The 22,869-nt window shown below is 39.1% G+C and overlaps 1 protein-coding gene and 1 long non-coding RNA gene across 10 annotated transcripts in view; one reads left to right on the top strand and one right to left on the bottom strand.

The window, feature by feature from the left end:
* VMP1 (vacuole membrane protein 1) overlaps positions 1-22,869 on the top strand; it is a 71,292-nt gene that overhangs the window by 27,958 nt on the left and 20,465 nt on the right. For 8 of the 9 annotated variants that reach the window (XR_012838403.1, XR_012838402.1, XM_075771624.1 and 5 more), the window contains 3 exons: positions 1,263-1,430; positions 6,146-6,277; positions 20,641-20,721. Coding sequence is in view for 7 of the 9 variants with exons in the window: in XM_075771624.1 (XP_075627739.1) it covers positions 1,263-1,430; positions 6,146-6,277; positions 20,641-20,721 (381 nt within the window). In the remaining 2 variants the exon portion in view is untranslated. Of the gene's footprint in view, positions 1-1,262; positions 1,431-5,644; positions 5,684-6,145; positions 6,278-20,640; positions 20,722-22,869 lie in introns of those variants that run through there. The other variant, XM_075771628.1, reaches the window with a different exon arrangement.
* Positions 1-22,869, bottom strand: part of LOC142604540 (uncharacterized) — a 43,242-nt gene that overhangs the window by 6,241 nt on the left and 14,132 nt on the right. The window contains exons 2-3 of the long non-coding RNA XR_012838404.1: positions 22,504-22,645; positions 14,606-16,342 (exon numbers count right to left, since the gene is read on the bottom strand). This is a non-coding gene — a long non-coding RNA (uncharacterized LOC142604540). The remainder of the gene's footprint in view (positions 1-14,605; positions 16,343-22,503; positions 22,646-22,869) is intronic.

Below are 22,869 nucleotides of genomic sequence, written 5' to 3'. Positions count from 1 at the left end.
TCAGGCTCCTGCATTTCAAAGTGAGCTGTGGAAGCCTTGTGCAGGGGAATGGCAGGGCTGAGGTCTATCACGCTTTCCCCGCAGTATTCTGTAATAAATTTAGCTTTGATTTGGGTGGGGGGTATCAGGCTCCCATATTTGTCTAATAAACCATGACTCATTTAAAGGAAAAAACATAGAAGAAAATTGTTGACAGTACGTTTCTCCACATGACATCAAAACCCATTAAATAATTCAGAGCAGAAGTTAAGGTTTGTGTCATTTGTTCTCATGTAAAGAAAACTTTAAAATTTATTTAAATCTGTGACTTTATGAAAAGACCTTAGTTTAACTCGGTACTTTTTTTGTTTTTCTTCTTCTTCCCCAGACAATGTTTCCCTGACCTTTTGCTAAGTGATTTCTTTTTTAGCTACAACATCTAGTGTTCAGGCCATTGACTATTTGAATTGCTTCTCACTTCTTTTGTATTAAAATAATGGCGATTCTTCCAGGTTTTTTTAAGTATGTAGCAGTTCAATTCTTGAATAGATTTTTATGCTAGTTTTATTTGGAGGTCTGTCCAAAAAAATCTTTAAATGTAAGATGGAGACTAGAAGTAATGGAATTATATGGCATTTAAATTATGTTTAAATTTTGAATTATATTTCAAACCATTTTTAGCAAACAGCAGTAAGATCACTTTCTTGTAAACACAGAAAAAGTGACGCAAATTAAGCAACTGATTTTTTGGAGAAGGATCCAAAAGTTAAGAAGATTCGCTGTAAGATGTAAAGTCCTAGTCATTAAAAAAAAAATAAATTAACATAGAATCTAAATGCCTAGATCGTCTAAAAGCAACAGTAGGGAAAACACCTGCTGTAATAAAGCTGTAGGCCCGAAAAACCTTAAGGAGAACATTTTAAAGGTCTGAAAATTTTCCTGGTTTTTAAGAAGGATTCTTATTTCTCCTTGGCAACCTCATACTACTGTGCAATGGCATGGCAAAAGCTGAAAGACTCCTTAACATTTTTAGTGGATCAAAAGAAGGATTTTTTTGTTGTTGTTGAAAGAGCATTAATAGCTCAACATTGCACTTCAGATGGTCTAAAACAAACAAACAAACAACAACCGATGTTTTACATATATAAGATTATTAATGGCCAAAGTGAGAAACACTAAGTTTTAGCCTAGGCTCCTTCCATCAGGGGCAAATGTAGGGGTTTAATTTTAACTTTCATTATAACTAACATAAAATGCATTTGAAATTACTTGTGTTTTTTCAGGGTCCACACATAGCATCAGTTACTCTTGCTGCTTATGAATGTAACTCGGTAAATTTTCCTGAGCCTCCTTACCCGGATCAAATTATCTGCCCTGATGAGGAGACGACGGAAGGATCCATCTCTTTATGGGCTATCATCTCAAAAGTCAGGCTGGAGGCCTGCATGTGGGTAAGGTTTGGTTTATAAAAGCAATTTTAATTTACGCACTTAATTTTGGTGTTCAGAAATTCCTGAATTATCAAAATAATGATGGCTTATACTGCCAGCAGTACCATGTATATCTGTCATGTGAACAGATGCTTTCCTGATCAACCTTCTAGCCCTGGATAATTCTAATGTCCCTTAAAGAGAAATAATAGGATATTACTGGGCTGTCTTTTATCAGCTGCAGTGTTGACTGCTTTTCTAAATGCTAAATGTACTTCAAAGCTGCTGATGTAAAAGGTAAGTTTCAGAAAGGATATCTGCATTCCAAGCGATCTGGCAGCTGTCAGGTCTTACACTGCATGCGGTTAAGCAAAAAATAATTTTAAAAATTTTGAGCCTGTAACTTGAGTGAAGTTGCAGTTACTCATATGAAGGACTCAGGCCCTAATATCATAGCTGAAATGTTTTTCTGGGTTGCATTAGTAAATTGGATTAAATGAGAGTGTTATGTTGCACATTTTTAGGTATTTTATTTTTGTTTCTCTGCCTGTTTCCATCATGGCAAACTTTTCACTTAACACAGGAAAAGCAGTTAAGCTTTTAAGTGAATCAGGGTCTTAGGAAACGCTGTCATTGGAACTTCCTTTCCGTTTTCCTTCCCCCCCCCCCCCCCAGCTTTTTATAGAAGTTTGATTTTTGGCAGATTTTGGTCAGCTAAGATGTTTTTTTCATTACATGTAGATAATTTTGAATTGCAGTTTACACAGATGCATCTGCTGTGAACTGCATGCCAAATTAACTTTATTTTACTAGTGATTTCCTGTTCTAGCTGATTATTTAATTATTAAATTCTTGGTTGTCCAATTCAAATGTAGAGAGAGGAAATTCTGAAAATACGTGGTAACTGATGTCTGCCCTTGTATTCCTTCTAACGACATGAAAAGATATATTAAAGCGACTTTGGTCACTACAACTTTTAAATTTATCAGGAGTTGTGTTACAAAAATTCCAGTTAGGCTGGGTGCATTACAGACTAAAGTAAAGTGTAGCAGTACCAAAGTTGAAATAGTAAGAGAGAAAGTGGACTTACAGCCCTCTCAAGAAGCAAAGTACATCTTAAATTTCACTCTTGCTAATGAGAGGACAGAATTGCCTGAATGCTTGATAAGTAGCTAAACATACAAGTACTTACAAGACCATAAATATAAGATTTCTTTTTATTTTCTTCCTCGTCCCCCTCTGCTCAAGTTTGTTTAATGGAGACTAGAGTAATAAAAATGGCATTTACAATTACGTTTCTAGGGTTGCAAAATAAAAATGTAGCTCAGGGTAAACATCCATTGCTTAATCTTCAGCATGTAAAATAACTGAACTATGATGAGAATGAAGCCGTTTAGAAATGGGTTTGAGCACTGAAAGCTTGTGTCCTCCTGAGCAGCCGTGAGGGAGCAGGAATGGTACCTTCAGTCTTCTCGTCTGAGCTGCGATTCTTGGTTCAGGCTAAGGAAAGGACAAGGGGATAGGACCGAGCCGGAACGTTTCCATCCCGTTTTCCCCCCCTCTTCTTTTCTTCTCGCCTTCAGATTCACTGTCAGCTACCTTTTCACTGAACTCTGTCTCCACTAGATTTTCCCTTGGGAGCATCCTCTGTCTACCAGTGGTGTCTAGTGTAATGTTATGCTTTCTTGGAATGTTTCATGAGTACATAAACATCGCTTGCTAATTTCCTGTAAGCCAAATCAAGTTGGCAATTGCTGCTGCTTCTTCCAGTATGTTTCTTTTGTCTTAATTCCAGTTCACTTTTTATGGAAGCTCTTGAAGAAACTTATTTTCAATTCTGTCACTTTTAAACCAAGTGTCCATCTTAACAGAAAAGTGATGGTGACTTCCAGAAAGTGAGAAGGCTGATTTTTGCAAATCAAAACCTTAGTAAAAAAATAAAATAAAAAATTTGCATTTAATTAATTTTCTGCTTTTAAACTGAAAACAGGAATACTAAGTTTAATTCCTAATCTGGGTGTGATTGAATGAGCTCACAAAATCTTTTTTTTTTTTTTTTAATGGAATCATCAACTTCTAATTGGATATAAAAATCTGAACTTATCATGATAAACCCTGGATAAGTGCAAAAGAAAAGGAATTAAGGCGTGTATACAGATGTGCTCCTAATGCAGCAGATGGAGCCTGTGAGGACTAGGTACAATAGCACCAACGGCCTGTTTCCTTCAGACTTGTAAAGTGAAATTATGTTGAAAGGCTCCAAAGTGAAATCTGGCCAACCTCCTTGATTGTTTGGAAGGAGACAGGAGGGTGGTAGCAATATAAGTTTTCATGTGAAATGTTGAAAGCAGGACGGTCCCAGTGGGGACTTTGCAGACCTCTGACTATAAAGCTACCCAGACTAAGTATCCTGCAAGGTTTGAACGCGGGGATTTATCTGCACAAGGGATTTGATTCAGATCACAAAAACATCAGTGGCTGTTTCAGCCAACTTAAACCAGGTACGGTTTTTTTCCAGAGATTAAAATCATTACTAGTCCCCTGCATGTCAGCGATAGCCATTTTTGCAGGTAATGAGTGTTACGAGGATTAAATATCACTGTATCTAAGGAATTATTAGGTGAAATGAAAATGATGCTTTTTTTCAATCGCTATAAAAGTTAGCTCCACCAGTCCTGGCCTGCAGAAGGACTCTCAAAAAACAATCTGCTAGGTGTATGCCAGTTTTCACAGCCTTCCATCCCACGGGGACAAGGAATTCAATAGTGCCCTACGTTTTTAATGTGTTACAGCTTTTTTTGGTTTTTTTTTTTTTACAAGAAAAAAGGGGAAAGAATAAAAATGTTTAATTGCTCAGGATTAGCAGAACAGGCGGCCTGTGTCCTGACCAGGATAAAATCTCTTTAAAAGACTTTTTCTAGTGGAGTAATTTCCCAGTTTCCTTTTCTGAATGTATTTGTGTAAAAGAATTTTGATTAGCATTTGCCTTTCCAATTTGTTGTTAGTCCAAGGAATCTCCATGTAAAACTGGCATTCAAAGTTAAATGGTAAAAATGGACAGCTAATGTTACAAAAAGCAGTTAAATAGTTACTGGTTTGGATCCCTTAATTGCTGCCTTTTTTTTTTTTTTTTTTTTCTTCCATGCACTTAAGGAACCTATCTCCAGCAGACATGAAATCATATGATTTTTGTTGCACTTCTGAAATGTTTTGTAATAATGAGCATGTGACTTATCCAATTTAAAGAAAGTTCATGTCCAGTACACGCATGCAAACCTTTTCCTCAGTTAACAAAATGAAGCCAAAGCAAATTGGCAGAGCCTGGAGAAGCAATGTGACTATTTGTTCTTGCATCACCCTGAGAACATAACCTCAAGTTAATTTTTCTGAAGCGTTGTTGCTACTGTTTTCAGGCTTATCTTCCCTTGTGCCAGAAATAGGCAGATTAATGAAGTTCAGCTTGTTGCACTCGTTTAAATTTTTCTTCTGTGGAAAACAAGGGCATAAACAAATGAGGCCGTGCACTTTATATGCTTAAACGGAGAATTGAGCGGTTTGGGTGACTGCAGAGAGCGGCAGTATTTAAAACCACAACCTGTTGATTTGGAATATCCACAGCAGCTGGAATTCTCCCTTGCTTGCAGCTACATATAGAGCAGGAACAAAGGAAATTGAAAAGCTTTCACGTTGCTTCAAAGGAATAGAAAAGCATTTGTTACTCACTGCTGACCCTAAGAGAGAAAAGCCATCTGCACGTAGCTGAGTTTTAGCACTTTCCCAGCGTGGTGCCCAACTCTTGTGCTATTACCTGTCCTATAGTTAAATCATTCTGGGTTTAGTCCAGGTGCCTGTCTCATTAGCCTCTGTTTATCCATATGTTCAATCTTAGATGTCTCTCTTTCTTTTTGCCTTGGTTAAGCTAAAGTTGCATTTACCCACAAGATTGAAATGAGTCATTTGATGTCCTGAGAAAACAAATATAATTTTCCTGCGGTGAGAAGGGAACCGTGCTTTCATCTCGAGTTCTCTTGGCTTTTTTCATTCCGTCTTAAGGAGAGAAAAATCTCGAGATCAAGCTTTACTTAACCTTATTTTCCTTGCTCATAGCTGTAGTAAAACTCGAGCCTGTTTTCTAATAAACACTTGCAGAGTCTCATGACTGAACAAGTAAACTCCATGACGGCACCGGGGAGGAGTTCCCAGATCATTCCGAAGGCCGCTCAGGAGCAAGGGCTGTCACATGCCGGCAAATGTGTCTGGCATCATGCGGTGGGGTGAGATGGCAGCGCTGTGCTGAGTCAGGGATCGTGTCAGATAGCAGGGCCCCCAGCCTGGCCGGCTCTCCGGCTGCGGCGCAGCGACGAGCTGCAGCCTCCCCGGCGCAGCTGGCCGCCGGCTGCCGAGCTCTGCCGGAGCTGGGCAACGTGCCGCTCCGCAGGGCCCCAGCGATGCACAGATCACGTCGTTTTGACCTTGCTCAGCATGGCTTGGGAGCCACTGACTTGCAGCACGAGAGTCTGCACTGAGAGAAGCTGAATTTTGCTGAAGGGGAAAAGCAGGGTTTCGGAGGAACAGTGTTACATTTGAAATGGGGAGAAATTCGACCTGGTGGATAAAAGCAAACTTCTGAAAGCAGCTGGTCTCATCAGTTCTAATCACTTGAAATGTCCATGGGTCTGTGCATATCACATGTTTCCTATTTAAGAATAAACACGAAAATATTATTCTTTTCCCAGGGTGCAGGCACAGCCATTGGAGAGCTGCCTCCATATTTTATGGCGAGGGCGGCCCGACTCTCTGGTGCTGAACCTGATGATGAAGAGTACCAGGAATTTGAGGAGATGCTGGAACACGCAGAGACTGCACAAGTAAGAACAGTGCAAAACAACAGAATTAATAAAACACAGAACAACTAGATGGAGTAAATAACCATTCCAATGAAGTGGGAATGGGCCAAAAATCAGTTGGTGTGAGTTCACGAGGGACTTCCCAGGGATGGAAGAAGATCCTCTGCTTGGTTGAGATACCTCTGGTGATGGGAGGGCAGGAATGCAGCTTGTTGAAGCACATCCAATAGTGCAGCCAAAGTTATTTGCTACAAGTACTGCACTTATTTAGAACTTCCAAGAACAGCACACTAAAGGTAGGGAGAAAGTGGGCTAACAAACCAGTGAGAGAGGAGGTGCTATTCCACAACCATGGTGGGTTTAGCTGCATTTAGAGCTTCCCTGGGCAGGAGCTGATTTTCAGTCAGCTCATTCCCTTCAGATGACATTTGCCTGCCTTGCCACTAACACCCTCAGGGGCCAGTGCATGACCCATTCATCAGCCTGAGGAAACATATTTTTCCTGATGTGAAAATGCAACCAAACTGCTCTGAATCCCTTTTTATTGCTCTTGTCATTTATTTTCTTGATGGATTAAATACTGCTTGTGTTGCAGCATAGTTTGCAGCTGATGCTGTACCTCAGTCAGATACTATTGTAGATAATTTTTCATTCAGGTCAGGAGTTTGCGTCCTGTTCACAAGTTATTGATAGTGTTTTAGAAGAAATTAAACATTTTTTTCCTCAAACTACTTGCCACTGAATTTCCCTTCTGTATTTTTCCTTCTTATCCTGTTTTGTCTGCCACTCTGTCTCAGTTGAAACGGGTCATGAGACTGCTATTAAAAAACCAGCAGATGCTATTTACCATGCACTGCTGTCTTTAAACTGTTCTGGCAGGGTATTTTCTTGATATAAATATATACTTTTACTTTAAAAAAAAATCTGCTTTGTTCTTTACTCTATCATCAGTCTTTGCTTTGCCAAGTAATCCCTAACTGTATAAAAATCAAGTCGTGGTTAAAAAAAACAAAAACCACCAAACGAAACCAGTTGAATACATGACTCGAGAGCTGAAATGCTATCTGTGTTTACTGAAACTCTCCCAGCAAATTATATGCGTGTACAGTTGTGGGAGCAGCCAGAGTTGGTTTCCAGAATGCACAGTAAGATTCTTGGGAAGAAAATTTTTGCTAGAGAGCATTTTGTCAGGACAGGCCAAAATATAGCTAGCTGTATTGACTGCCCTTAGTAAACGAATGGCATTGTGTAATTAATTAAGAAAAATGATGGTGTTATTACCAGTACTTTTTTATTTTATTTTCTTGGCAATTGAATTTGGATTGAAGCATGTTGTTTTGTGGATGGATGGCCAGGAAAAAAAAAGATCTTTTTAAACTCCACTTGTGGTTTGGTTTCTATAAAACTCTTTTAACATGAGGCTTTGACAATCCGATTAAATTGTATTGCACTCATAAAACTGACAGTTCAGTTTTTTCCATTGGCTAATATGACTTCCTTTTTGCTTTTGGCTTCAATCATGTTTTTGCTAGATGTCTGTGGGAGACAGGCCTGCCTTTTCCTATGACCTTGAGTAAATCCCGATCTTCAGCATAGCTTATCGCTATTTGTTCTGTAATTGCTATTCATGAGCAGTTACGAGGTCTATTTTTAAATTACTCAATAACAATTTTTATTACCTACATCAGCTTCTCCCAGTCTCCCAAGTTGAAGCTTTATGCTTAAGAAAACACAGGGGATGTGACAAGTGCGTTATGCCATGGAGACTACTACAAATGTTTGACGTCAAATGGTAGGGGCCGTCTTTCAGTGTAAAGGTCTCACTTCGTCCTGCCTTTTGGAAAGGCATGAAGATGGGTGTGTGAGACTTTGAAGAATAGTTTCCCCTCTACTTCTGCTGAGCTGCTCTGTGCCTACAAGGCAAAGCCAAGTGGCTTGACGTTTTTGCCTGCGTGTGTTTTGTTTAGAAAGCTTGTTGCTGCTGTTTCTCAAAAACAATGGTAATTTTGAGAAACAGATGAGCATCTTCTATGGTGAGAATAAAGCATGAATATAACATCCAGCCTGAAGGATCTGTGAGGGGAATGTGCTTGCTAGCTTGGCGCTATAAAAAAAAACCCAACCAAACCTAAAAGGATTAAACAGCGTAAAGGTTTAGTGCCCCGTTCCAAGTTACACGGGGTAAAATACTATTTACTTTAAAGAGTCTATTGATGGATTTTCTGTCATAAATCTCAGACCTAAGTGACCTGTCTCCTTGAGCTAGGTCTTGAGAAAACTCATTAGCCTGCAGATGATGTGTAACTCTGCCTTGTACTTTCCATTAGCATACTTCAGAAAAAGCCCCTCGTTTTAAAGGAACACCCACTTCTCCTTTCTGCGCGTCCCTGTGTGTGCGCGCCAGCGAGCTCGTCCCCGTTACATAAAGGCAGCGTCAGAGCTGCTCTTGTGAAAATCAAGCGGCTTTGCCCTGGAGAAGGAGTGTGGTTTACAAGCAGGGCTCTTTTCTCAGAGTTCCACACAATGCAGAGCCCAGCACGCTATAGAAAAACAGAGCAGCTCAGTCTGATTTCTTAATACTTCAGGCAGTATTGGAAAAAAAAGAGTATGAATGTTTGAAGCGGTATCGCAGTTGCTGTTAACTCTCTTGCAGTCGAATTCCAGAGCAAAGGAGGTTTTTATCAGAGCTCCCCTTTTAGCCACGGGGAGTATCTCCAGTGCAGCCGTTCAAACCAACCTCTCAATTAGGGGAAGTGAATCTACTACTTAGCGCTGGGGCAGCATGCTGGTAATAATACAGTGCAAGCATAGTTTTGTACAGTTTCATGTCTACACACACATGTGGAGGGACGCTCTTTTGCCAGTTTAATGGTTGCTGATTGCTTAGTTTTCTCATCTTTTCTCTGTCGTGCTGAAACACTTAAAGCTGACGGAGGTTTCTGGTGAAAATGAAGCTTCTAATGCCAGCTTCCCTCAAGGTACTTGGTGATAATGCGTAATGCGTGGGCCCTTGCTCTATCATGGTACTCCTTGCTAAGAGGAGAAAGTACTAATATCTTTGCTGTATATCTAATCCTTAATGACTGTAAGTGTTTGGATTCATTAAGTGGCATATTTTTAAGAACTAATGATTTACACGTCAGGCTATGCTTCTGTGACACCGTTGCTGCAGCCAAATTTTCCATGTAAAAATATTTTCTAGTTGCCTATGTTACTATCAACCACTGCTGTTTGTTTACTTTCCAAACTCCGTCCTGCCTTTGAAAGAACACAAACTTGAAAAAGGGTTAAATCCATAGAAATGCTGAGATGCAGCAGGACGGTTTGTAAATGATTGAGTGCCATCTGCACACTGAATGTCAGTTGTTGCTGGGACCTGTTTTTGACTCCGCTGAACCTTTACTGGTTGTGGTTTGTCTGGCCATCACATGACTTCTCTGAAAATTCCCCCTCCCCTCCATTTCCAGTAAACTGTTTGAACAGGAGTGACTCAGACTGAAACCAGCTTCCCTGTAACCACAGGGCTTGTTAAAGAATTTGTCAACGTGGACTCAAGAGGGTTTGTATTAAACTAGGCTGCAACTGCTTCGGTTTGCATTGCGTCAGGAGTTCCACCGAACAACTTCCTGCTCGGAGAGTCAGCTTCTTGCCTGCAAGGAGTTAAACTGATGAACTTTTGCGATAGTGACAGTGAGACACACGTTAAACCCATCTTTCCAGCGTTTCTGAAAGGTCTGCTGCCTTGAGCTGGATTGCTTCCCCACATCTTCATGTGGGGTTTCTCTTTGCAGAAGCAGAACAAAGTGCGGTACCACACCCAGCCATGGTTACTTGGGGAACCCAGCACTGTGTTCTGACCGACACTGTGACTTAATTCAAATGGAATGGATTAGGTTCGAGTAATAAGCAAAATGTTACTAATGAGCAGCGTAAAAATACGATGCCAAATGAAAAATGGATCTCTCCCATGATGAAGCTAACAGCTAGCATCTGATAAGTTCCTGCTTGAAAAGGATTCGCTGGCTGCTGGCTTGTTTAATCGAAAGGTCTTAAGGGTATTTGGTACAAGAAAAAAAAGAAGTTAAAGCAGACCGCAAGCAGGTTTTTATAAAGCAGTTATCATAAAAATGGAAGTGGTAGAGTCACATACAATAACTGGAAAACCTTGACTTCTTTTTTTTTTTTGTTTTCCCAGAAATAACTTGTTTAAGCCCAACATCAAATTCCGTTCATAATTTCTCTTGCTCAGTCTTCCAGTCACCTCCTTTCCTCATCAGCTTCCTCTCTTTATTAATTGTGCCGTACAAGAAAGAGATTGCTGGTGTTTGGTCTGGGCTGCCTGATGGGTGGCCACCAGGAGGCTTGTCTCTACACTCTGTGTTGCTGAGCTTTGATACCTGCATTTGTTACTAGATACGTAGGGGAGGTATCTTACCTCTTTTATCTTGGCCCACAATTAAATGGAAATTCAAAACTAATCAAAACTTGAAGCTTCACTTTAGAAACTTCCTATGAATGCTACAGCTTAAGAGTGAGATGGCAAACTGATAGTGAACTAATAGTAAATGTGTGGTGTTGGTTTTTTTTCCACAATGTAATCAGCAGTGAATATATTAAGTATCGGCTTAGTTTTAAATTATTCTCTAAAATTACTGAGTTGAAATAAGCTTTGGAATGAGTCAATGAAAGCTTTAAATAAGGGAACTTGTTACAGAGAACTTCCTGAGAAAAGAGGTAGCAAAGAGTTAATAGAGGCAGAGGGTAGACAATAGGAGCTATGAGTAACAAATGTGTAAGCCACCTCCTTGCTGGATTTCTTTGGACACTGGCATGAGAATAGGGCAGTCTTGTGCCTGCATTGTTCTATTCATTTGCACACCTGCTTACAGATAAGGAAAAAACAGCACTGAGCATTACATTACGTTTGCTAATGGTAATCTAGAGATGACTTTTTCATATTCGTCTTTGAACAGCTCTTTGCGATAACGTCTGCTCCCTAAAACTTGCTTATGCAGCCCTCTGTCATTTTAATGTTTAGTGTGTAAGTACGTAAATCAGAAATTATCGACCCGCTGAAGAAATCTGGATTACTTTGCAATATTTTCCACGCAATATTAGGATATTAGCTCGGAGGAATTTTTTCAGTAACAAATCTCTCGCTTTACAACAGAAATGAACTTTTCCACAAAGAATGTCACCAAGTTTACTGGAAATCTTGCAAGCTGCATTTGCAGTATAGTCATGGAGAAGCAGTTGAACTCTGGCCATAGGAGTTTGCATGCCCTGTCCTGTGTGCATCAGGGATGCTTGACGCAAGTTTCTAAGTGATCAGTTGGGTCCTAAATATTTGATATTTCACTCCCCAGTCCTCTGAAAAAGACCAATAAATGATCAAAAGTTTGGCTCAGATAAGCCGCTTCAAAAATATTTTTTCAGGGAGAGTCTTCAATAACTGATAGAAATGAATTATGGTAGCATAATCAAGAAAATGGCTACTTTTTTTTTTTTGCCCCTGCTCCAGACACTGTTTAAATATCGGTGTTGTACAAGAGTCTGGTATGCAGACCACTTCTCTAAGCTGTCTGGGAACCTCTGCTGCTTCCCAGGGAGAACAGGCAAGAGGTATGCTCAGCATTGCACATCCGCTGGCGTGGCTGAGTAGGAAGATTTTGTGTGTGCAAAAGGATTTGTCAGCTGTGTAAGAAACTGCTCACTTTTATTCTGCAAGTGGCTTTTCTGTGCATGGGGTTTCTTCCTTATTTCTAAGTTCTCTGTGGAGGAACAGTGTGGTTTTTTCGGTGCTGGTGACTTTGGCTTTGCTTTGTTAGGGATTGAAAAGATCAATCGTTTTGTCTGGTTATTGAAAATTGCTTCCTTTCTTGAGCATGGTGGCCAAAGCAAAGCAATCACTCACTTTGTTCCAGCAATCATGAGCCCTTCCTTACAGCGTCTGGATCTTAAACTGCCCAAAAATAGGACTTGAAATTTGTAATGGATAAAAAAAAAAAAAATTGACGCAATCCTGGAATTGCTCGTCACGCCACTATAACTAGATCAGCAGACCTGGGCCACAATAACTAATTGCAATAATAGCTTTGAGATAAATGAGCACTCACTGTGCAGCTGCAATGGTATTTTAGGCAGCCAGCACGTTGGTGGAGGCAATGCCAGCATATGCTTTCAACTGTAGAAGCAAAGGCTGCAGAGGTCAATGGCTGATGTGTGGGAACCAGAGTGACAGGATGTTCTTTTACTTCATTCTTCTCTCAGTAGGTGGCTGCTAGTATCTCATTATGGAATCACAGAAAAATTAATCTTGAAAGGGACCTGAAGTAGTTTTCTAGTCCAACTTTTTTGCTCAGAGCAGTGTCAATCTATGAGATCAGCTCAGGGTTCCTCAGGGCATTGTCAAGTCTGGTCTTGAAGGCCTCCAAGACTGGAGACTGCACAACCTCTCTGGTAATCTCCTCCAACGTTGGACTGTCCCAACGGCCTTGCTGCTTCCCTGACATGCCAAACTGACAACTCTTGTCCATGAAATAGATTGCAGGATCTCGCTCGCTCTCAGATCTCCTACGAGATGTGAATAAAGTAGGTTCTGTAGGCAAGCAAAGAGATAATAAATTTTATTTCTTTTTCTTGCTGTCGTGCACTACAATAAATTGCAAAGTGTCAAAGGGGACATCCTTCATGCTACTGCACAGGCCTGAAATGAGGGGTGGAGGTGGCAGGAGATGTGGTTAAAAAGGGCTACTGCTCTGTAGGACAGACCTGATAAGACGGAAAGGACATACTTCTTCCTCTTCCTTCAGACTGTTTCCTTTAATTGTGTCTTATTCTTGACAAAATTTCTTTATTCTTACAGTGTGAAGCAAAAGGACTTTCTATGTAGAAGTCCGAGAGCTTCAGTTCTAGTTGTGGAAAATGCTGGCATTAAGTTTGAGAGTATCTACTAACTCCTTGAGGTCAATAATACGTGTTCATTTTGGTATATCACTTCCAAACTTGAGCATGGTGTTGGATTGTAACAGTCCAAAATCTTGAAACTAAGCTCCCAAGATGGAGTTTTACTATGAAGAAGCATTTGCTGGTTCTTCCCCCAAGGTCTAGGGGAGAGGAAAATAAAATGTTCTTACCATGGTACAGATGGTTAATGAAATGAAGAAAATACCTACAAGTGTCCTAATGCTAATAGTCTGTTTTAATCCAGAGCTGGTTGACTTCCTTCCTACTCATGTTAATGGAGATTTACCGTGTAATGGATTCATTACTCGGAAGTTTCACACGTTTACTCCAGGACAGGTTAAAATTAAATGAGCAGGGAAAGCAAAGCTTGCTGTTAGAATGGACACTTCACTCTGTTATGCTCTGCTCCCATACGATGTGCAGAGGATTGAACTCTGCGCACAGCTCTATCTATGGCTTCTTACATCTTTCTCTTCTAGCAGTTTTAAAAATCTGATTATTGAAGACAATAGGTTTAACTGTATTTTCTGTGGAAAAAACTTCAATTTTTCTGGTACAAGGACTGATTGTAGTTACTCACATGTCTGAGTTTACAAAGTCTCAAAGATGAGCATCTTTCTGATTATCTTTGTGGATTGCAGCATCACCCCTTAACATGCAACCAACCTCAACAATTTGAACACAAACAGATGTGGAAATAAATCTGTGCACTTCCCTCAACAATCTGTATTCAGTATTCTTGTCTAGGAAAGGCTAGTAGAGGAATTCACCTGTATATTTATTAAATTTATGTATATCCCCATACTTGGGATTTGTACCTACTGTATGCTCATCCTTGCCTACAAATATTCTGAAGAATGGTTTGAATTCTTACTACCTTTAAGTCCTCAGATCTCTGACATAGGCTGTTTAGTCAGATTTTGTAGGTACTGCTCTGCTGTCTCTCCGCAGATCTTGGTAAAGCCTGTGAAGTCAGCAGCCCTGCTTCATTGCTGTTCAGTCATCTTCATATTCTACTTTCCAAAACTATGCTTTCATTTTCAACATGGACATATTTTTCTCTTGTAACTTTCCCATATGGTTACCCTGTTCCTTTTCCAGAATTTAATGTCTCGGAAAAACCAGACTTCTTGTGAAGTTTATTTAATTCACAAGCTTAGAATTTGAGCCAGTCCTCTTAATCTGGCACGTCTGTCCTGTGCCTATGGTACGTAAATACCTTTCTTTTATCAAATCCAGTGCTTGCTTAGATCTGCTACCTTCCCTTAGCTGCTTTGAGTAATCCATGAAAACCTTTTTCAACTTTGTCTTTTGACAGCCCAGTTTCCAAGACAGGGTCTTTCTTTCCCAGCGTTCCCAGTGATAAGTAAGTTTAAACCTTACCTCTCACACCCTCTTCTCTCCAGGCATCAAGATGGAAAATATCCCCTTTTAGTCTGCCCCTTACGTGCATTAAGCTGGAAACATTTTTGAGAAAGCTAGAACAGAGATCCAAGGCCACGGCCCTTTCCATACGCGTTTAGACGTTGAGAGTCATTGCAGCTGACGGAGCGGGAGATCAGTACCGCCATGAACCACTATCAAAATATTCCTGCTTGCAACTTAATGGAACCTTACTCATGAGATCTATTACCTTTGATGTCTTGCAGGAGAGGTATGAACTGGTTTCTTTGGTCACTGAGTAATGAACTATTTGCAGTGACAGGCAATGATTATCAACTGGATCTCGATCTCTGTTCTCCCCATCTTAACTCCAGGTTTCTGTGCCGATTCTTAAACGTCATTGCTGATGTGCTTTCTTAGCGTGGATGTATGTTGTAACCTCTCAGCCTGTAGGTAGCTCCCTGACTTCTTTAAAACTGCTCTTCTGCAGTTAATATGTTATTTCAATGAGTTAATAATTCTTCCCAGTCCTCTGAAATTCTAGAATTCATTGCCTAACCACAAATGGTCATTCTCCCATAAGTTGTGTTTGATTCCATTGTGTTGTAATAGAAAGCCAGAAGAAACAAAATATTGTGCAGCTCATTTTTAACATAACTCAGATTTTTACATAAAAAGGAGCACTGTCTCTGTAGGCAGCTTTTTAAATGTTAAGGAATTGATAATTTTAATAATCTGAGATGGTAGCTTCATGCATCGTCTTCAGTCTTCTTCTCTCCAGATTATTATTTGGATAATTTAACTTTGTTCCTAGTAAGTAAATATTATAACCATAATATAAATGATGCTCAAATCTTGAGGGATTGTCTACTTCTTCCTCACAATGCAAGTTACACGTTTGCATCAGGGGAGTCTGCTGGCACTGGGATGAATACCGATCTCTGCAGCAACCGTCGCATTCTCCTTGTTTGTAGAGGGACCTCAAGGTGCAACACATTCACTTCAGATCCCTGTTTAAGTCTTTGGGTTTTTTTAATGTTCATTAATGAATTTTTTTTTTTATTAGAGTAACAAATCCTGCATAACCCCTCCCAAGCCTTCCAGAAATTTATTTTGAACTTCTGCTAGTTACCATCTGCTAGGTAATTAATACCCTGCTTGAGTGATTGCATTAATACTCGCATCACTGACTTCGCCCTGATCCTTCATTAAGTCACTGTCTGTTTTTACTGGTAGAGAATACATGCCCTGTGAACTTCGGATTGAATTTAGTCTGATGTATTCCTTCTTTACTGGCCACCTTCTTTGTGCTATATCCACCAATACACCAATATTACCAATATATTTGTAAAGTGCTTGATGTATTTACAGCAGAACAAAATTGTGATAGAGGAAAAGTTTTTCTGGGCCTCAAATAATTTGAACTGTGGATCATATCTTTCAGAGATTGACGACCATCACCACTGCTGCATGCAAGGAAGACTTGGTTTGTGACAGGGAGTCATAGCTTGCTTGATGCTCTGAAAAACTCATTGCAACTTCATGTTAGAAAATAAACTGTTCTATTACATAATCATTATAGGTCCATCTGTGCGGTCTGTCAAGAAAATATCTCCTGTCCAAGTCTGACGGGTTGTTTCTGTAAGGACTATGGGATTCAATCCGATGCTGATTATTCAGAGCTCCTTGGTAACCATCAGTGAGTTACTTGCTATGGATCCATCAACAGTCTCTGTTCTTAGAGATTAAGAAAAAACAGGTGTCACAATTTCAATGTGAACAATAGTGACCGTTCTGTTTTCTGATAATAAATCAGTGTTAGAGAGGGAAAAGGGTAAAAATTGATTTTTTAATTATTTTTTTTCAAGCTTGTTTTAACTAAATCTAGTCAGATGTTCTTCACTGAAATACAGAAGAGCTTGTGTGACTTACTTTACAATGAAGGGAGAAGGAAGAAATAGAGATTAAATTATAAATGGAAACAAAATAAAACCGAGGGATGGGACGAAGCCTTGTAGTTAAGGCTACAAGTAAGCTTAACATTGCGGTAAATCCTACTTAGCAGCAAAACTCTTCTCTCCGTTTAGGTTTAGAGGTTTGGGAGGGTTTTTTTTGCTTTTGCAACATGTAGTAATGAAATGCTGGTATCAATAAAATGTGCCATTTTACTGAAGGCAGATATGAAGCAAACTTCCTCAAGCCGCCAGCTGAGACTTGTGAATCAGTATTTCAGTACTGACCTTTTTATGCCTCTTATTTCCATTCCAATTCTTGAGATCGGATGATTAACCCAATGAAGTAATGTTTAATCATTTAACCTTCCTTTGCCTGTATTGTAGCAGTCACAGGAAATCTATTTCCAAACCAAAAAAACAAATCATCTTTGAAAAGGACACAGTGAGCTAAAGCATCCTGAAATGTTGTAGAGAATGAATCACATTAGCTGAGAGTCGAGTCCAGTCTAGATACTTTAATTTTGGGGGAAAATGTTTTGCCTGTAAGTAGCTGAATTTTTATGTCTTTTTTATTTATTTTTTTTTTTAAAGCAAGTAAGTGATAAAAGTTGTTTTGCTTTTATTTCAAATGCTTAAAAAAGTAGAGAAAAGATTGTTCCCTGTGCAGGCTTTATAACAGAAAAATTATATTGTGAAATAGGTAGAAGTTGTGAAACGGATGATTGTATTCTCTGAGAAATGAAACTTTTAAGGGTTTTTTTTTATTATTATTGCAGATGTCGCAAAGATTTGACAAATTAAATTTAAGGAAGCAACCAAACAGAAGTATTTCTGAACTCGTTTTCATTAAAGCAAATGTTGAGGCTGTGAATGCATAGCTGTGCTGCAGCCCTGATGTGTATGTTACTGTGCAGGTTATTTGTAGTTGTGATTACATTACATCATAGAGAATAGGGGAAAAATCCTAAATTTATCTCTTTTGGCTTGTTTAGAAAGTTTGAAAAAAGGAAGACAAATTAGAATTTCTTGACTGAAATTGTTAGAACTATAGCTGTGCATGGACTACTTGTAATAGTGAATGTAAAAAAAAATTAAAGAAAACAACAATCTGAGTAATAACTTTCTTTTATTAAAGTTATGAGTTAATAAGGTGAGAAAAATGGCCCCAACTTTTTTTTTTTTTGAGAGAGAGAGCCTTGTCACACTTTTTTCAACACTTTCATCATTGGTTTTATAACAAAAATTGTATGTTTTTAGCTGGAGGGAAAAAATTAGTTTTAAGGGCAGCCTTGAATTTGCAGCAGTCTAGAATGTGGGTCAGGGAAGCTGTTTATTTATAAGAAATTTCATGAAAAATAGTGCACTGTGCTTACATTAAGTTCATAAAGTTAATCTATATATAATTATAATAATATATATTTTATTAAAACAGCTGTGCTGCAAGCATTAGTTTGTAGATCACTTGCTAGAGAGTTTGCTTCCAATTCCAGCCTGTGAAAATTAATACAGCAGTCTGTTAGCAACACAGTCTAAAAGAATGGGTAAATATGTTAAAATTAGAATAGAAACAACTTCCACTGTAATATAATCATGGACCTATTTGAAATAATTGTAGCGTTTTATTTTAAAGATACTTTACAATGAGATTTATGGAGCTGTGAAAAAAAATCTTTAGTGGCTTATAAAAGTGAAATATTGTTCTAACCCCAGGAGCATTGTGAAATAGTGAACAAAAATAGGAACTGAAAATATCATGGTCACATTCTGTTGTGTTATAGAGCAGAGGGGGAGACAGCTGAAATTCCTACATAAGGCACTACTTGTTCAGTTCACCTTTTCAAAGAGCAAAATCTGTTGCTGGAAGGACAATATTATTGTTACACATTAGCAAACTTTTAAATTTGAAATGAGTTTGTAGGGAAATTCTGAAGGCATATTTCTACTTTTGTAGTTGGATCAGGAATTAGAATACCTGTGGTCTCCTTAGTGGGCTGCATTTTATGTCCCTTCTTGCTGGCTGTGTGATCACTCTGCAGAAATTTTGCATCCTTTTCAGTTCACGTCCCAAATCCTCGTGGGACCGAGCGTGTGTATTAGTGCTGAGCCGTATTAGTGATCATTTATTACCTTGTTTCGGTTTTGTTTACTAACTTGGAAATAATGATGAGGGAATTTTAGTTTGAGAAGGAACTGCCCTCGACGTCGCAAGACTTTTGGACTCGGTTCACTGGCAAATTATCATGCTTTGTTATTTATAACAACTTTGTGTGCAAATGCATTCTTTAACTGAAAAGCATGAAAAATTTTACTTTATTTGTCATGTAGGCATGTTCTAGACCTGGTTTTGCTAACCTAAGTTCAAGGGTTCGGTATCAGCCTCGCTGGGAGTAGGTTTTAATCACTCATGCATACTCTACGTATCCCAGAAGTTCAATAGAAAAATATCAGGAACAAGTTTTCAAGAAAGAGCAAATATTTCACCTATTCCATTTTGCAATAAGGCATTCACGATCCCAAGGTGTTACTCCTGGTTAAAGTTAGCAAAAGAGGGTTTATATTCTCCTGTGGGTAAAAAATGTCCCACTGTAAGATGTAGGAAAATCTCCTTTATTTGGCATTTTTCTTTAAGTTGAAGTATTTATTTTAATTTGGGTTATTTTTTTCAACTATAAAGTATAATAAATAGAATTATTCTGATTTCAGTAAGAATTGGGGTTTTTTATTTGAGAATAAAAACTATTTTTAAAGCACTGTAAAGGAGAAAAGTTACTATTTGAAAAAGGGATGTAAAAAGATAGCAAATGGCCTTATCACAGATATTTATTTTTATTAATCTGGCATAGAAAGTTTTGACAGTTCTCTAGCTCAGAATTTAAATAATATGGAAGAACATTGTCAAGTAATACAAGTAATTGTAATTTACATGCATTGGTATAGAGTATTGAAAGTTTCAACAGAATTGTAATAAAGTTACAGTTACATAAATTTAATTCTTCTGTGGTTATCTTGAAGTCTAGAATTTAGAATTTAATTAATTATTGGTTAAAGTAACTTCCTTGTGAAATTTATCTGTTTTCTACAAAATTGAAATCAGTGAATATTGCATTGCTATAGGAAAATCAGCTTGTTATTGCTTATATGAAGGTTTTTAAAAAAAGAATTAATAATTACATTTTACAGTTTGCTATTACCAAGGATACTCAGCTTTTTTTTTTTTTTTTAATAACTACTGTTGCCAAGCCTGAATAGATAATATTGACCTTGATTTTAACTTTTGGACAGTTTTGCATCAACAGAATTTTACTCACATGTAAATTCTCTTCTCACATTCAAATAAACTGCTTGTGAGAATCTTTATTTTTGCTTTTTAAAATGTTTACTCTGTATTTGGTAAACTTTGAGACTCTTGAGTTTATCCTGAGTATGTTTGAAAGTTGTGATCACAAAATAAAAGTCAGCAGCATGTTCTTAGCATGGCTTTGTCAGGAACAGCTCACAGGTTCTGTGGTCTGCCACCTTTGTTGCTTTTCAAGTATTTTAGATTCATCTCTAAGGATTTGATGAACTTTACAAGTCTGTTGTAGGGAGTACCTGGAATTAGCTATTTGGATTAAGATCCTGGGTTTGAGAGTAAAGATCTCGGGATGTAATGGGTTTATTATATTCTGGCTTTGTGTTTTGAGAAAGTACCTTTTTAACATTGTAAATGGTGTTGAAGGCATTAATTCCCTTTGCTTGTTGCAGGAATAAGGTATAAGCAGCCCTGGCAATTCAAAGATAAGGGGAAATAAATACTAGGAAACCTGTTTCCATCATAGTGTGAACTTAGTGCCGCTTGCAGGGTTTTGAAAAATAAAACTCTCAATACATGTGGGTGGTCAGATTTTCACACTGAGCATTTGATTTTCTCTCTTTTCCCTCTAAAAACCCAGCGTTTCAAATTGGCCTTTTTGTTTTAAAAATTCTCCCAAATGCTAATTAGGAAATCCCAAAGCATGGAGGATATTGAAGTCACGTACAATTTTTACAAATGTTTATTTTAGGTTTTGCCTTGTTTAATGCTTTGTTTTCTTCTTGCAGGATTTTGCTTCCCGGGCTAAACTGGCTGTCCAGAACCTGGTGCAGAAGGTCGGGTTCTTTGGCATTTTGGCCTGCGCCTCGGTAAGTTCATCTTTGTAATCACAAATTGCAGATTGAATGTACTGCAGTGAAACTAGTGCTGCGAACTGTGACTTGGTTTTGTCCGTACGGAGTCCGTACGGAACCTCGTGCCTTCTTGGCTGTTTTCTGTGTTCTCTGTGGTACTTGGAGAAATGGGATGGTTGTGGTACTGGCAAGTACAATAGCATGGAGGAAACTCCAGTCCTCGATTAGTACCAAACACAGTGAATTCTGCAGAAAAGCACAGTTCTTATCCCTTCCTTCAACTTCACCGTCAGACTTCTTGGTACTAGTTCTCCATGGAAGAAAATCAGTTTGGAATAATTCTATTTCCGTTTTAATCCATCAGAAATGAAAGGTGCAAAATCCTTTTTTTTTTTGAAAGATAAAGCAATTCATTGTACAGTTGTGGTGTGGTGGGACCTGGTGAAAACAGGTCACTTCACTAAAGATGCAAAAGCCTTGTCACAGTAAGGAAGACTTACAAAAGACTGAACTAAGACATTCTTCAAATCCAAGAAGTTTCTGTGTTTCTGTTTCAGACCAGGGTGCTCCCTGCTTTTCATGTTGAGGCCACGTCCTCTCTGACAGAGGCGTACGCACGCTGCCGCTCGCTGCTCTGCCCCAGTGGGTATTTGGCAGATCAGATGAGGTGCCCACTGACAGTTACCCTGCTGGGACTTTCCTAGCCCGGATTATTAGCTGGCAAGATAAAGCAAGAGCTGTATTATTACCTGTAGATTCTGCTGGAACCATATTATTATTTCTCGAGGTGTTTATGTCCTATAGCGTACAGTACTTGACATCTTCAGATCTATAGATATTCACGAATTGAAGAGTGGAAAACTACCTGTATAAATCCTGATTAGGATATCCATCCACAGTAATTCTCCTAAGTCTGCTCTGGAGATATCTCTGGGTCACTAGGAACCAGAGGGAGCACAATGAGGAAACCAGTTTGAGTCATGGCTATATGAACTACAAACTGCTTGTAGGGTTTTTTTCTCTCTAAACAAGAGCTGATACGAGCATCTCCGCTAGTGCTATTTTAGTGTTTTAAGGAGGATAATACTGTTCTTTTGGAGTATAAAAATAGTGAACCATTTGAGGTTTAATCTCTCTCTGGAAGCTTAATGCAAACCGGTAGGAATGGTGTGTCTTATTCTTCCGTCCCCCAGGCAAAATGTGGGACGTGATGCACAGAAATGTGATTACAGGGAAGGGGGGAAGTGTAGGTCCCCTATGATCCCATTCTTCCGGAATAACCACAGCCATTAGCCAGCTGCTCAGCTGATGAGGTCTTAGTTCCACACTTGTCTAGCATCTCTCTGTTTCCTAAACTGTGGAGATGACAATGCCTAACTATTAGCTCAAATGTAAGTAACCTGTGTTAGCTGGAAAGAATTAATCTGATCATAGTCACTGGCATACAACTTCTGTTTACTAATCTTTTGAACTCCCCTTATGTTTAGAGTGGAGACGTAGGTTACAAGCTGTTCTTTAAATCTTTCCATCCAGTAAGCTCTTAGACTGCTCCTTCACTGCCTCTGACTCATTACTCTAGTCACCATCTTGTGAGACATCACTGCACAGCCTCTTCTCTCTGTCTTGTGTAATCAGAACAGCTTGTAGCTGGCAGGGACGAGTTCCTGGAGTGGCCGGACAAGGTGAAATGTGGATAAATGGAGAACATGAGGAAGGAGTTGGTAAACACGAGAGGTGATGTGTAAACGCTTCGTAGTTCCTGCTTAGTAATACCTAAACATTTGCTTAACTTCTTACCTACTCACTGCACTGTTCTTCAACGTGCTCTGAGCTCCAGCTTCCTTTTGCTGAGATAGGCTGCCTGGGCTTGGGGCAGGGGTGAGGAATCACGAATCCACCACAGTGCACTTGAGGATTTGTCAGTGTCTTTACAGAGTAACTGCAGAGAAGCAGGAAAAAAGGGTGAGGTTAAGCGTGGCAGAGGCATTGAAAAAGCATAGGGATTCCAAGCTATACATTTTTGTTGCATCTGTGGGTGAGGAAGGCAGCTCCCCACGTGTGCTCCTTGCAGTTGTGCGTTCCCCCACGAGCTTCAGGGCTTCTCTTGCTTGTTGCTGCTTCTCTGTACGCTGGAAGGTGTCTCCTTTACTTGCCCCCCCTGTA

This window comes from Balearica regulorum, chromosome 19 (assembly GCF_011004875.1).
Source record: "Balearica regulorum gibbericeps isolate bBalReg1 chromosome 19, bBalReg1.pri, whole genome shotgun sequence".
Taxonomy (NCBI): domain Eukaryota; kingdom Metazoa; phylum Chordata; class Aves; order Gruiformes; family Gruidae; genus Balearica; species Balearica regulorum.
This window is presented reverse-complemented; position numbering and strand designations above follow the sequence as displayed.